At 38.1% G+C, this 12,305-nt stretch overlaps 1 protein-coding gene across 2 annotated transcripts in view; it reads left to right on the top strand.

The window, feature by feature from the left end:
* The window catches only part of man1a1 (mannosidase, alpha, class 1A, member 1), a 163,010-nt gene that overhangs the window by 77,088 nt on the left and 73,617 nt on the right, over positions 1-12,305 (top strand). For both annotated transcript variants that reach the window (XM_048207395.1, XM_048207394.1), the window contains exon 4: positions 4,115-4,195. In XM_048207395.1, the coding sequence (XP_048063352.1) occupies positions 4,115-4,195 (81 nt within the window). The remainder of the gene's footprint in view (positions 1-4,114; positions 4,196-12,305) is intronic.

Genomic DNA, 12,305 nt, shown 5'->3' with positions numbered 1-12,305 from the left:
GCGTTGATCTTTTTTTCAGCCTCGATGATATGTAGATCTGCAAGTTGTTGTAGGAGATTTCGCCTCTTACTGTAGCTCTCCTTTATACTCTTTCAGTCGCATAACTTATACGTCTAACATTTCAGTCTCCATTGTCACAAAACCCACGTCACACAAAAAATCACAGCTCCAAACACTCCATCCTCTAGTTGTTGACATTGTTAAATGACATCACTGTCGGCCAGCTTACATCAGTTCCTACTAGCGGTGCAAATGCAAGCAGATAAACCAGGTGGCTAGTTCCTATAGCTGAATTCTTATAACTACCTGGTACAAAAGCCCATCATAACACCCCTAACCACCCCTAGACATCAGCCATTTATCTTGCCCTGAACCGGATATTTACCAATGTGATGCAATATATTTCTCTGCTGCGCCGCCTGTGCACCTTTATGAAATTGTTTTGATTGTGTGTTATAGCAGTTTGCCTATGCTAAGCAATAAGTGGGTCATTATTGCTTGGTTGCCCAGAGACAGTGCAGAGACGCGAATATTTCACCTCATAAACCATCTGACGAGACCACAGATGTCTTTCTGTGGTCAGACTGTTTAACATCACATGACAAAGGCTAAATGAGAATTGCGGTTTCATGTCACAGGTGCCAGATTGCAGTATCTGAAATATTGATGCAATATAATGTAAAGCTAAAACTGCTGTTTGGTTGAGTTCAGTTTGCTCAAACCCCCATCTATTTTTTTTTTTGCTTTTTCTTTATAACAGCAATTCTCAAACTTTTGAGGCCTAGTACCACCTTTTATCAAATTGATAAGAGAACATTACCTATATACGCAATGTAAATGTGGGCTATGCATGAGTTTTAGATGCATAAAGATATATTACAATTGGAATGAGAAATTAGAAATTAAACATAAATAAAGAATTGAATTAAAAATTTAAAGGTGCCCTTGATTCAAAAATTGAATTTACCTTGGCATAGTTAAATAACAAGAGTTCAGTACATGGAAAAGACATACAGTGAGTCTCAAACCCCATCGTTTCCTCCTTCTTATATAAATCTCATTTGTTTAAACGACCTCCGAAGAACAGGCGAATCTCAACATAACACCGACTGTTACGTAACAGTCGGGGTGTACGCCCCAATATTTGCATAATGCCAGCCCATGATGTTCCCAACATTATAAAAGGCATTAGACAAGGGCAGCCAGTTAACGTCTGGAGCTGCACACAGCCGAATCATCAGACTAGGTAAGCAAGAACAACAGCGAAAAATGGCAGATGGAGCAATAATAACTGACATAATCCATGATAGCATGATATTTTTACTGATATTTGTAAATTGTCTTTCTAAAAGTTTCGTTAGCATGTTGCTAATGCACTGTTAAATGAGGTTAAAGTTACCATCGTCTCTTACTGTATTCACGGAGACAAGAGCCGTCGCTATTTTCATTTTTTAAACACTTGCAGTCTGTATAATACATAAACACAACTTCATTCTTTATAAATCTCTCCAACAGTGTAGCATTAGCCGTTAGCCACAGAGCATATAGCCTCAAACTCATACAGCATCAAACGTAAACATCAAAATAAATACTTTACTCACATAATTCGAAGCATGCATGCAGCATGCATGACGAACATCTTGTAAAGATCCATTTGAGGGTTATATTAGCTGTGTGAACTTTGTAAATGCGCTGTAATATAGTCGACAGCTGGTGTGGCAGGGAGCATGCGATTTAAGGGGGCGGCGCCGAGTGTAAATCAGTGCATTGTTAATGATGCCCCAAAATAGGCAGTTAAAAAAATTAATTTAAAAAAATCTATGGGGTATTTTGAGCTGAAACTTCACAGACACATTCAGGAGACACCTTAGACTTATATTACATCTTGTGAAAGAACGTTCTTGGGCACCTTTAATTTAAGCATGCCGAAAGAGAAGGCCCTGTCTGTGAATGTCCTGTCACTCACACAATACTGGCATGTGTCTTTCTGTGTGTCGTGTGTGTGACAGGACATTCGCAGACAGCGCATTCTCTTTCTCTTTTGGCACGCTTAAATTCAGTTTTTAATGGATGTCACGCCAGAATCGAGTTCTCTGTCATGCTTGAACGAACAATAACACACACAATAATGCCAAAAATGTCCATTCTGATGAGTATCCTCCTAATAGCAGCATTGAATGAGTTAAATAAAGTCTTAAATGCAAGTAAAGAGTTGTGATAAGGTGGGACGTGTGTGAGATCCGTGTCGTGCAGCAGCGGCAGCTCTTAAAGGGACAGCAACCAAAGTCATTGAAGATAATGAAAGAACAAAGGTAACAGCGAAAATTACTTACTGCTCTTAACTAAATAACTTTTGTAGCTTTAATAATGATTAATCTATATTTAATTTAGGCTATAAATCATGCAGTTTATACCTGTTAGACAGGTAGGAAGGGCACAGGTAGCCTAAATATGACATTTTATTATGGGTTAATGTGAGGATTGTTCTAAGTTCACTTAAATTAAAAATTGTTATATTTTTGAAGCCTAATAAATGTTAAAAAAATTATAGCTTTCAATTACACTAATGTTGAATGGCTAAAATTCATGTTTAAAGTTGGGGAAAAAAATCAATTTCATCGACATCAGTAGCTGTAGTATCAGTGATACTGGCCTTCATTCATAAAAATATGCCATTAAACAAGTATTTAAAATATACTGTCTTTATGTTGTTTCCTTATGTTGTTTTTATAAAATATATAAAATATATTAAAAACGTATAAAATCTTAAGTGTTTTTAACTGATTAATCGCGATTAATCACAGAAAAAAATGTGATTAATCAAGTTAATTGATTGACAGCACTATGATATATATCATCAATCATACATTATAATGTTTTAAATATATATTAAAGTACTGTTAATATCCAAAGTTGGATATTTTTGCTGAGTTTGAGAGATCTAAAGTTGAGAACAATTGGTTTAAAATATATTTGAAATCATATGTGACCCGTGCTGGCAAAATAAGTCACAATGCGCAATTTTTTTTTTAAAAATTAGCTATTGGTATTTGCACAATCTCTATCGAAAACCCTTCAAAATGATGTATGATTTGTTGGAATTGACCTGTTTAAAGTCCATAGAGTCAGCAAAGTCAATTTTGAGAAAAATCGAGTTAAAGTTTTCTGAAGGTTTCAAAAAAGTATTTTACTTCAATATTTGTGCACACGCTTCGGTTCTGTCAGTCAGAGTGAGTTAGACCATTTTGTTTACATCAGCATGAGTTTGAAAATCACATTTCATTGGTTCAGACTCTTGCCATCAAAAATTCACTATGAGCATTCAGAAAGTTGGAATGCTGTGCTTTAAAATGATACCAAACTTGTGCTGAGAGGAAGGCAAATGATGAAAGTGAGCAGAGAAAACATTTTCGGGTGCTCCTCTCATAAAACATATGAATAAAGATACTTTTAGATGTCTAATTGCTATTTGAAGCATTTAGATCACTAGACGAGGGCTTAATGAACTCATTTTTGTGAAAAAAAAACTTCAAATTTGACCAAAATTGACATTTTTGACTTGTTTTGCCTGTAGCTTGTAATTAGGCTGTGTGCATTCCGACTCATTTTGCCAGCACGGGTCACATATTGTTAGAGATGTAATAGCGTGATAAGTATTCTCTACTGTGAGTAAATATGATGAAAGTAAAAACATCAAAGAGGTTTTCTGTTGAAATATTAGATTTTTTTTTTTTTTTTTTTAATTTTGAAGATGCTCTCTGAAGCATCTTCTCTTTATAGCTCTGTATCCTGTGAGTGATGTTTTGTTCGTGTAACATGTGCATTGAGATACCCTTTTACCCAGCAGTCACAGGTTCCCAGATCCGCAGAAAATATCTGTACTTGGATTTCACCCTCCTGTGGGAGCTTGTTTGTATCTTTGCTCAATCCCAGCAGAGCTTTATCAGCTCTGTTGTATTGTTTCCTTTCTTAGTATTTGGTGTGTGAGGGTAAAGTGTGTTTTTAGTACAGCCCCCCCATTTTTCCAGTCTGCAGTTCGAGGTGAGCCAGTCACAGTGTTTTTAGGAGCTTAAATATTCACCTTTTCTTTTGTTTTTCTGTTCTATTCCCTCAGAATGCCGAAATCTCCGTCTTTGAAGTGAACATCCGTTTTGTTGGAGGCCTGCTGTCCGCCTATTATCTCTCAGGCAAAGAGGTATGTAAACCTGGAGTGTACAGATGTTTTTTTTGTGCTTTACCAGACTGAATGTGTGTTTATGGCCAAAGGATTTGATATGCAAGCTGGCTATAATTGACACGCTGCCTGAAGGAAGCTTGAAGCCTGTAGCTGGCATTTGTTCTGGACTCCTACGCATTTAAAGGCACAGTTTCCCTGAATCTTTGTATGCAACTGTTGGAAATCAATGACATTTATAGTTGGCAGGGCTCAATAGACCACTCAGGAGAGCCACAGGGGCCTCAGGTCTGTCTTCTCCCGGTGGTCCGGCTGTTTGCCCAGACGCTGAGCCAAGTCAAACAAACACACACACACACACACTCCGCCATCCCACTTAGAGCTTATTCGGAGATCCCAGCATATCCAGGAAGCTCTGTGCCCACTCTGCTAAATTGAAAGCCTTTTTGAAACCAAAAAGATGTTGGACTCTCAAGCGTGACCTGAAGCACACACACAAAGCCCATTTCCAAACCTTCATTGAATCAGGCTAATGCAGAACTTTGCTCATATTTCCGATCTCCTCTCCTGTAAATTAGATTTTCCTAGTAACGTCTGGCAGAATGTGAAGGATCTGATTCAAATCAAAAGAGTGGCATTTTCGGCTGATACTCAGGGCTTTCTCATTGCGCCCCACAGCAAATGTGCTCTCAGTGATAGTATGAGCTTTCATTTGTGTGGTGCAGAACAGAGCTTTGTCCGGAGGGGGAATGGATCATTGTGTGAGCTTCATCACTTGTGTGGTTGTGTTGATGTAAGGCAGACCCTTCAGCAGAACAGCCATCTCTCATCTTCAGAGTGACTGTAGTACTGCTGCAGAAGGAAGCTGAGCTTACTGTTGCTTCAGGATGAATGACAATTGATAGAACGGAGCTTGTGTGATGTTAAACAGTTGTTTTTGTATTTAATGCTTTATTTAGTTACCATTCAAAAGTTTAGGAGTTAAAAAAATATATAACAATACTTTTAGCAAGGATGCATTGAATTGATCAAAAGTAAAATGATAAAAACATTTATAATGTTACAAAAGATTTCTGTTTCAAACTGTTGTTTAACTTTCTATTCATCAAAAGAACACTTAAAAATGCTAATTTTGCTGTAATACTAATAATTTTAAAATGCTTTGCACAGACCAAAATGAGTATTTTAGCCATAGCCATCATCAGAAGTGAGGGGGAAAGAAATGTCAAGTGTAATACCAGTTGTTTTCTGACCTTTTGTCTAGTTGACAGCTTTTAATTGGCTAAGAAATCAAATACACTGCTAAACAATAACCAGTAACCATTTGTATTTTGTAATATTTTTTTCTATATTTTCCTTTTTTGACAATTTTATGATTGGTTTATGTACTACAAACACTTGTGCATTAGATCACCATGGATTTTATACAATGTAAACAAAAAATCACAGAATAAGGCAGAAAATATATTTTATTGTTTCTATACTGTAATATAGGCTATGTCAATTAGCACTGCATTATTCATTACAATATTCATATTCATTTTTATTATGAAAATACCGAGGAATGGCTTGAAAAGCACACATAAACCATATATACTGTCGCAGTCGTGTGTTGATTGTCTTCACGTTTCATCAGAACGTCAAAAAACTTTTTATTCAGCTATAGCTGGATGCTTTTGTCCATATAAGGGATTTCCTGGAACGGCATGAGTTATTATGTCTATGAATCCGTTTTGGACTTTCTGCAAGAGAGAGCCCTCCGACTTCTAGTATGAATGAAACATACATTATAGTGTTTTGCACTCCATAATGTTCACATCTCTTCATTTTGGATAGAGAATAAAAAAATAAATAAAGGTGCCATCGAATTGAAAATTGAATTTACCTCGGCATAGTTGAATAACAAGAGTTCAGTACATGGAAATGACATACAGTGAGTCTCAAACTCTTTGTTTCCTCCTTATATACATCTCATTTGTTTAAAAGACCTCCGAAGAACAGGCAAATCTCAACATAACACCGACTGTTACGTAACAGTCGGGATCATTAATATGTACGCCCCCAATATTTGCATATGCCAGCCCATGTTCAAGGCATTACACAAGGGCAGCCAGTATTAACATCTGGATCTGTGCACAGCTGAATCATCAGACTAGGTAAGCAAGCAAGAACAATAGCGAAAAATGGCAGATGGAGCAATAATAACTGACATGATCCATGATAACATGATATTTTTAGTGATATTTGTAAATTGTCTTTCTAAATGTTTCGTTAGCATGTTGCTAATGTACTGTTAAATGTGGTTAAAGTTACCATCGTTTCTTACTGTATTCACGGAGACGAGAGCCGTCGCTATTTTCATTTTTAAACACTTGCAGTCTGTATAATGCACAAACACAACTTCATTCTTTATAAATCTCTCCAACAGTGTAGCATTAACCGTTAGCCACGGAGCACTATCAAACTCATTCAGAATCAAATGTAAACATCCAAATAAACGCAATTAGACTTACGCGATTAGACATGCTGCATGACGAACACTTTGTAAAGATCCATTTTGAGGGTTATATTAGTTGTGTGAACTTTGTTTATGCAGTGATAGAGTCGAGAGCTCGGGAGGGGGCGGAGAGCGCACGATTTAAAGGGGCCGCAGCCTGAATCGGCGCATTTCTAATTATGCCTCAAAATAGGCAGTTAAAAAAATTAATACAAAAAAAATCTATGGGGTATTTTGAGCTGCAACTTCACAGACACATTCAGGGGACACCTTAGACTTATATTACATCTTGTAAAAAAAACGTTTGATGGCACCTTTAATTATATTAAAATGTCAGGTCATGCATAGACTATCTTGTCTCTTTGAATTTTAATCTATATTTATTTACTTTGGCCCATTGCCGGAAAATAGTGAGTGCGCCCATTCTGCGCCCATGGTAAATTGTAGTAGTACTTATTGTTAATGTCAATAATTAAGCAAATTAATTTATGCAATTATTTAAAATGTAAGTAATTTTTGTTTCATTAAATGAATTTAATTGTTTTGAATTTTTATTTACTGTTGGAACTTTATTTGGAAATTTATCTAAGATAACATTATTTATAACAAATGAATAGGTCTCGAATAATATATTTCATTATTTCTCTCAAATGTAAATCACTCAAAACCCTATAGCACAGTCTCTACAGTTGAAACATTATACTGTAATTCCATCCAGCCCTGACCATGACCCAATCCATTCACTGAGACAAGACCCCTTAATGTCATCTCACACTGAGATTCAGATGTCGTATGACGGGTGTGTGTCAAAAATGAAACGCTGTCTGTTGAAAGTAAATAGTTGTTTGTCATACATAGTTTCGGATAACAGTGTAGGGTCTCTGCTATCTCCCTTGTTGCAAATAGTCTAACAGTGATATAAATCTTTGAACACTACATTATTGTTCTCTCTCAGCAAGACGCAAGCTTGTTTCATCACTGTGTATTGACTAGGGAGGCACGGCGTATGAAGCGGTTGAATACAAAGTGGCCAGCACACAGTCCAGGATTCAAGCACAGCACTGATGAAAGTCCTTCAGTGTAGTAATCTCAGACACTCAGGATAATGAGACGCCCTCCTGCCTACCTTCATAATAATGTGTGCCCTGAACTGAGAAATGTTGATTAGAGGAGAGAGCCTTCAGGTAGCTGGTCACATTGTTAAACCACAGCGAGAGATCTTAGTAAATGTGTCTGGCTTTAAATTCTTACTGGGCTTTGGAAAATGTAATCTTTTGGAGACCAAACCCATTATAGGATTCCTCTAACAGCACATGACTAAATCATCACTGGAGGATGATGATTACGTCATCGCCATTGTGAAGACATGTTTAGCTTTTCTTGGGAGGCTTCAGATCGATATAGCTTCCGAGTTCTGCCAGGCAACATGGCCCGTTTCTCATCACCCTTTTGAATGTACGCATACATATAACATAAAGAATCTAGATGGGTTTGGGTGGTGGACGTGGTGCTAAAATTGAATAGTGGTGCGATTTCTTCTCTAGCTGCTGACGGCTCCAGCGCCTTGGTTTGTACTCAAAGCAAGTCTAGGCTCTTTGATGAATCTTTCATCGTCTTGAGAGACAGCCTTCATGCAAATATCGCACATGCTCCTCAGCACAGGCAGAGCGAATGGCCGCATTCATAGACGGCTTCACAAACTAATGTGGTTTGCTGTGATTTAGTCCTACTCTGGGTTTCCTCTCCTGAACGATGAGAGGATTAATCTCTGGCTTATTTATTCGTGCATTATTTACGCCCGGATGGTTTTCCATCATTGACGTGAGCAGCCTGGGACAGAGCCACCTGTCAGAACACAGCACTTAACTCCTTAATGGATCACATATCGATTTTCATCATTTTTTCTTCTTCTTTTTTTCTTGCTCTATAATTCATTTTACATAACCCCTGGCAAGTCCCATCTGTGGTGTAGATTTTTTTTTTTATCTCGACAGAGATCAGTGGCTGCACAAATACTCATTTTCAGTCCAGCTTTATTACAGCTCATGTATTTTGTATATTAAAAACATGAACATGTATGTCCAGGCTGCTCTTTTCCATACAGTGAAAGTAAAAAATTGTGCGGCTGTATAAACTTAAAAACAATAATATTTATTAAAATTGTTTAATTGAATATACTGCTATATTAATTAATTCATTAATTCATTTGCAAACAATTGATTTGATCCCACTTTTGTGGTGATTGGCTTGTGCCATTTGTGAATGGGCGATTTAGGTGCACCAGTGAAACCTCTAATAAGGGTGCTTCGATCAGGATTTTTGGGGCCAATCAGTGAATACTGATCACTGGAAGCAGTACCGGTCGATACCATCACCAATAACGATCACCGCAATAAATAGTACTATTCTTAACAACAATGTATTTTAAATATGAAAAAATTAAGAGATGGGAAAGTATCATTAATTGACAACTCTTTATTTATTGGCAAGCAACTTGTGCAACATATTCCATTCCCTCTCTTAGAGGTGATTAGGAACAGCTTAGAGCTTAAAGGTGCAGTAGGAGATCTGGGAAATGCTAACACTGCTAGCATCAAAAGCATGAGATCCCATCCTCCCTGCAAATCGCTGTTCAAAGCAACGCCTCCTCCAAAACACGTGCGCACACACACAGCTGCTCTCGGGAAAGCATCACGAGATGACGTTAAACTACCTCATATCTCAACACACATAACATTACAATAATAATGAGCTTAAACAGTGTAGAGTGTAGAGGCTTGTACCTGACTGCTGCAGATTCATTTCAGTGTTGACACTTTTGACATGGAAATGCATAATACCGAGTCTGAGGACGACATCAGTTCTGTTTAGAATGTCACGGGTTGCTTAATTACGGTAGTTATGGCATGAACGCAGCATAAGCTCATTGTTTTTGATTCGGTAGGAACTGTAAAAGGTGGCTGCTGTTTGTTTGTGGTGCTTTGTGACTGAGGTTTGTCTGTATAAATTCTGCATAGCATGAAACGCACTTATGACGTATGATGCCTATGCGAACGGTGCGCGAAGGTGTGTAAAAGCATACGCTGACAGGTAGATAGGACATCATAATATATCCGTTCGGACCGAATATAAAGATTGGATAAATGTTTTATCGTCCTACTCCTTTCACAGACAATATATTCATAAAAATAAGTTTAACATAGAGATTGCTATCAGGTTATGAGACGTTAAAGCAGTATAACAAAAAAAAAAATTGCAAAATAACTTTCCTGTCAGATAAAAATAAAAAAACAGAACAGTCTTTATCAACAGAAAGTAATCAAATGTAAAACTCTGTATAGTCTTCACTGTATAAAGTAAATATAGATTAATTCTACTAAATCTACTAAAGAGCATTGAGTGATTTTTCTCTGTCTTTTCTTGTTTGATTAACATTAATAATGACAGACGGCAGCAGGAATATTAAGCTGCTGTCACTTTAAGACCGAATGCACTGATCCAATATACTGATACACATGCGACTATTTCCCAACTGTTTATGTTCATTTAAGACATAACCTCCAGTGTTTAAGCGAATACTCACCAAGTCGGCCATTTTGACATGTTTCTGTGGGTTTTTATCTGTTTAAGCCCAAACCAAAGCTCAAAGTTCACTTTTCCTGTCCGTGTTCCACTCCATCTCGGAGCATGCGCACAGAAAGCCGCTTGGGGAACAGTATCAATTTTGCGGCTTAATGCAGTTTTAAAAACTCTTTTTATTATCTACATGTCCTGCAGTTTAACAACAGTAGACTGTATTTTACGACAATCACTGATCTAGCTGATTTGAACGGAAAGAATCAGATCTCGCCCCCCATTGACTACCATAGTATTTATTTTCCTACTATGGTAGTCATCTAGATCTGTTTGACATTCTTCCAAATTAGAAATGCATACAGGTTTGGAACTACTTGAGGGTGAGTAAATGATGACAGAATCTTTATTTTTGGGTGAACTATCCCTTTAACACATTTCAGTTGCACTAGCGGGACAAATGGTTGGAGTCTGTAGCTCTGACATGGATATCCTGCTGATCCGAGGGATAAAAATGAGACATGCGTAGGTGCTTTTATTGGGTGCATGTTTACACTAAAACCATGTGACTTAGCCCTACTACCTTATTTTAGTTGCCTAGCAAATTGCAAACAATGGCAATCTGATAAAAGCCGCTTAAGCAACATAATTACATGAACTCTGAAGCATTTGTTCAAGCTCTGCAGGCAGGGCAGAGCTGGATAAATGATTCTGTCAGTGCTAATGATCATAACATCTGTTTCATCATCGTAACTGCTGCCCAGACCTTCGTTCACTCTCTCAGTCTTACTGCAGTAGACTCCATATATTCTTTCGGGAGGGATTTGGGGTGGGAACACGGGTATTCCTCGGTGTTGTGTCTCGAAGACTCAAACATATTACAGCTCATTAGCAGTCCGTGGGCCGATGGCTCGTTATTGCCGTTATTTTTCCTGAATGATTAAAAATGCATTTGACTTGTTTACAGTAGGCAGAGGAAATTAATCATCCTCGCTCGGTCCACAGTCGTTTGTTTCTGTCAGGAGACATCTTTACTGTAAATACATGCAACATTCTTTTGTAGTTCATTAAACAATACTGAATCCGCCGCATGCATCTTTAATGCCGGCACGCTGCGCTGAGTGACACGGCTATTGTGTACCGTTCGCATAATGCAAACGCCATTCTTTCCGACAACAAAAAGCTCTCTATGAGTTGTTTAATGCGCCATTTTCAATTACACTAATTTGCCCATTTCGTGCTTTCAGATTGTTCTCAGCACCGTTTTTTACCGTGATGGAAGTCATATGGCGATTAACACCCCGCCTGTTGCCAGCTGTGCTGAGCCGCCACAACAATTTGACTGCAACGAGCAGAGAAATGAAGCTTTAGAGAGCATCACATAAAGCAACATTACTTAGCCGTAAATGCATAATTTTTCTCTTGCTCTGAGGTAAATGACTTGTTTTCCGCTCATTCCTGTGAATACCCCAGACGCTCGGTGCACCTGCTATTAGCGAAAGATCTTCCCTCCTCTGATAGAGCATGACAAGCAATTTCCTCCGTACAATATGGGGCCCTACAACACGGGGCCTCATGTTGGCTTACCAAAGAAGTGAGTTTACTTTATTTCCAGCTTCCAGTCAGGACCAGTCACTGTGAACTGCAAAAGTTATTCTGTGCATACCTTAGACCAGGAATAAACACAGAACCTCAGTGCAAAAAATCTTTGAAGTCTTTCTTTTGAAACTCACAAGCTTGTGAAGTGTTCAGATGGCAGCCCATGGCCCCAGCATGCCTCTCGCATTAACCTCAGAAACGTAAGCGCAGGTGATAAGTGGCGATAAGTGCGGGTATTCAGGTCTGTGATCTCGATCCATCTCTCCGCTGGCCTTCTTTGACAGGGTACATTAGATGTAAAAGTGCATAAAGCTCAGGCTGTCACTTATTTATCTCTAGGTTTCAGCACTTCCGTCTTAACTGTAGCTCCACTAGATCTCTCACCGTCCCATCATGCGTACCTCTTCTTTTTTTTAGTACATCCAGATGGAATAAGACACAGTTCAAAGTAAAATCCACTAG

Source organism: Megalobrama amblycephala, linkage group LG11 (assembly GCF_018812025.1).
Source record: "Megalobrama amblycephala isolate DHTTF-2021 linkage group LG11, ASM1881202v1, whole genome shotgun sequence".
In the NCBI taxonomy this organism is placed as follows: Eukaryota; Metazoa; Chordata; class Actinopteri; order Cypriniformes; family Xenocyprididae; genus Megalobrama; species Megalobrama amblycephala.
Note: the sequence above shows the minus strand (reverse complement) of the source record. Positions and strands in the feature narration are given on the sequence as shown.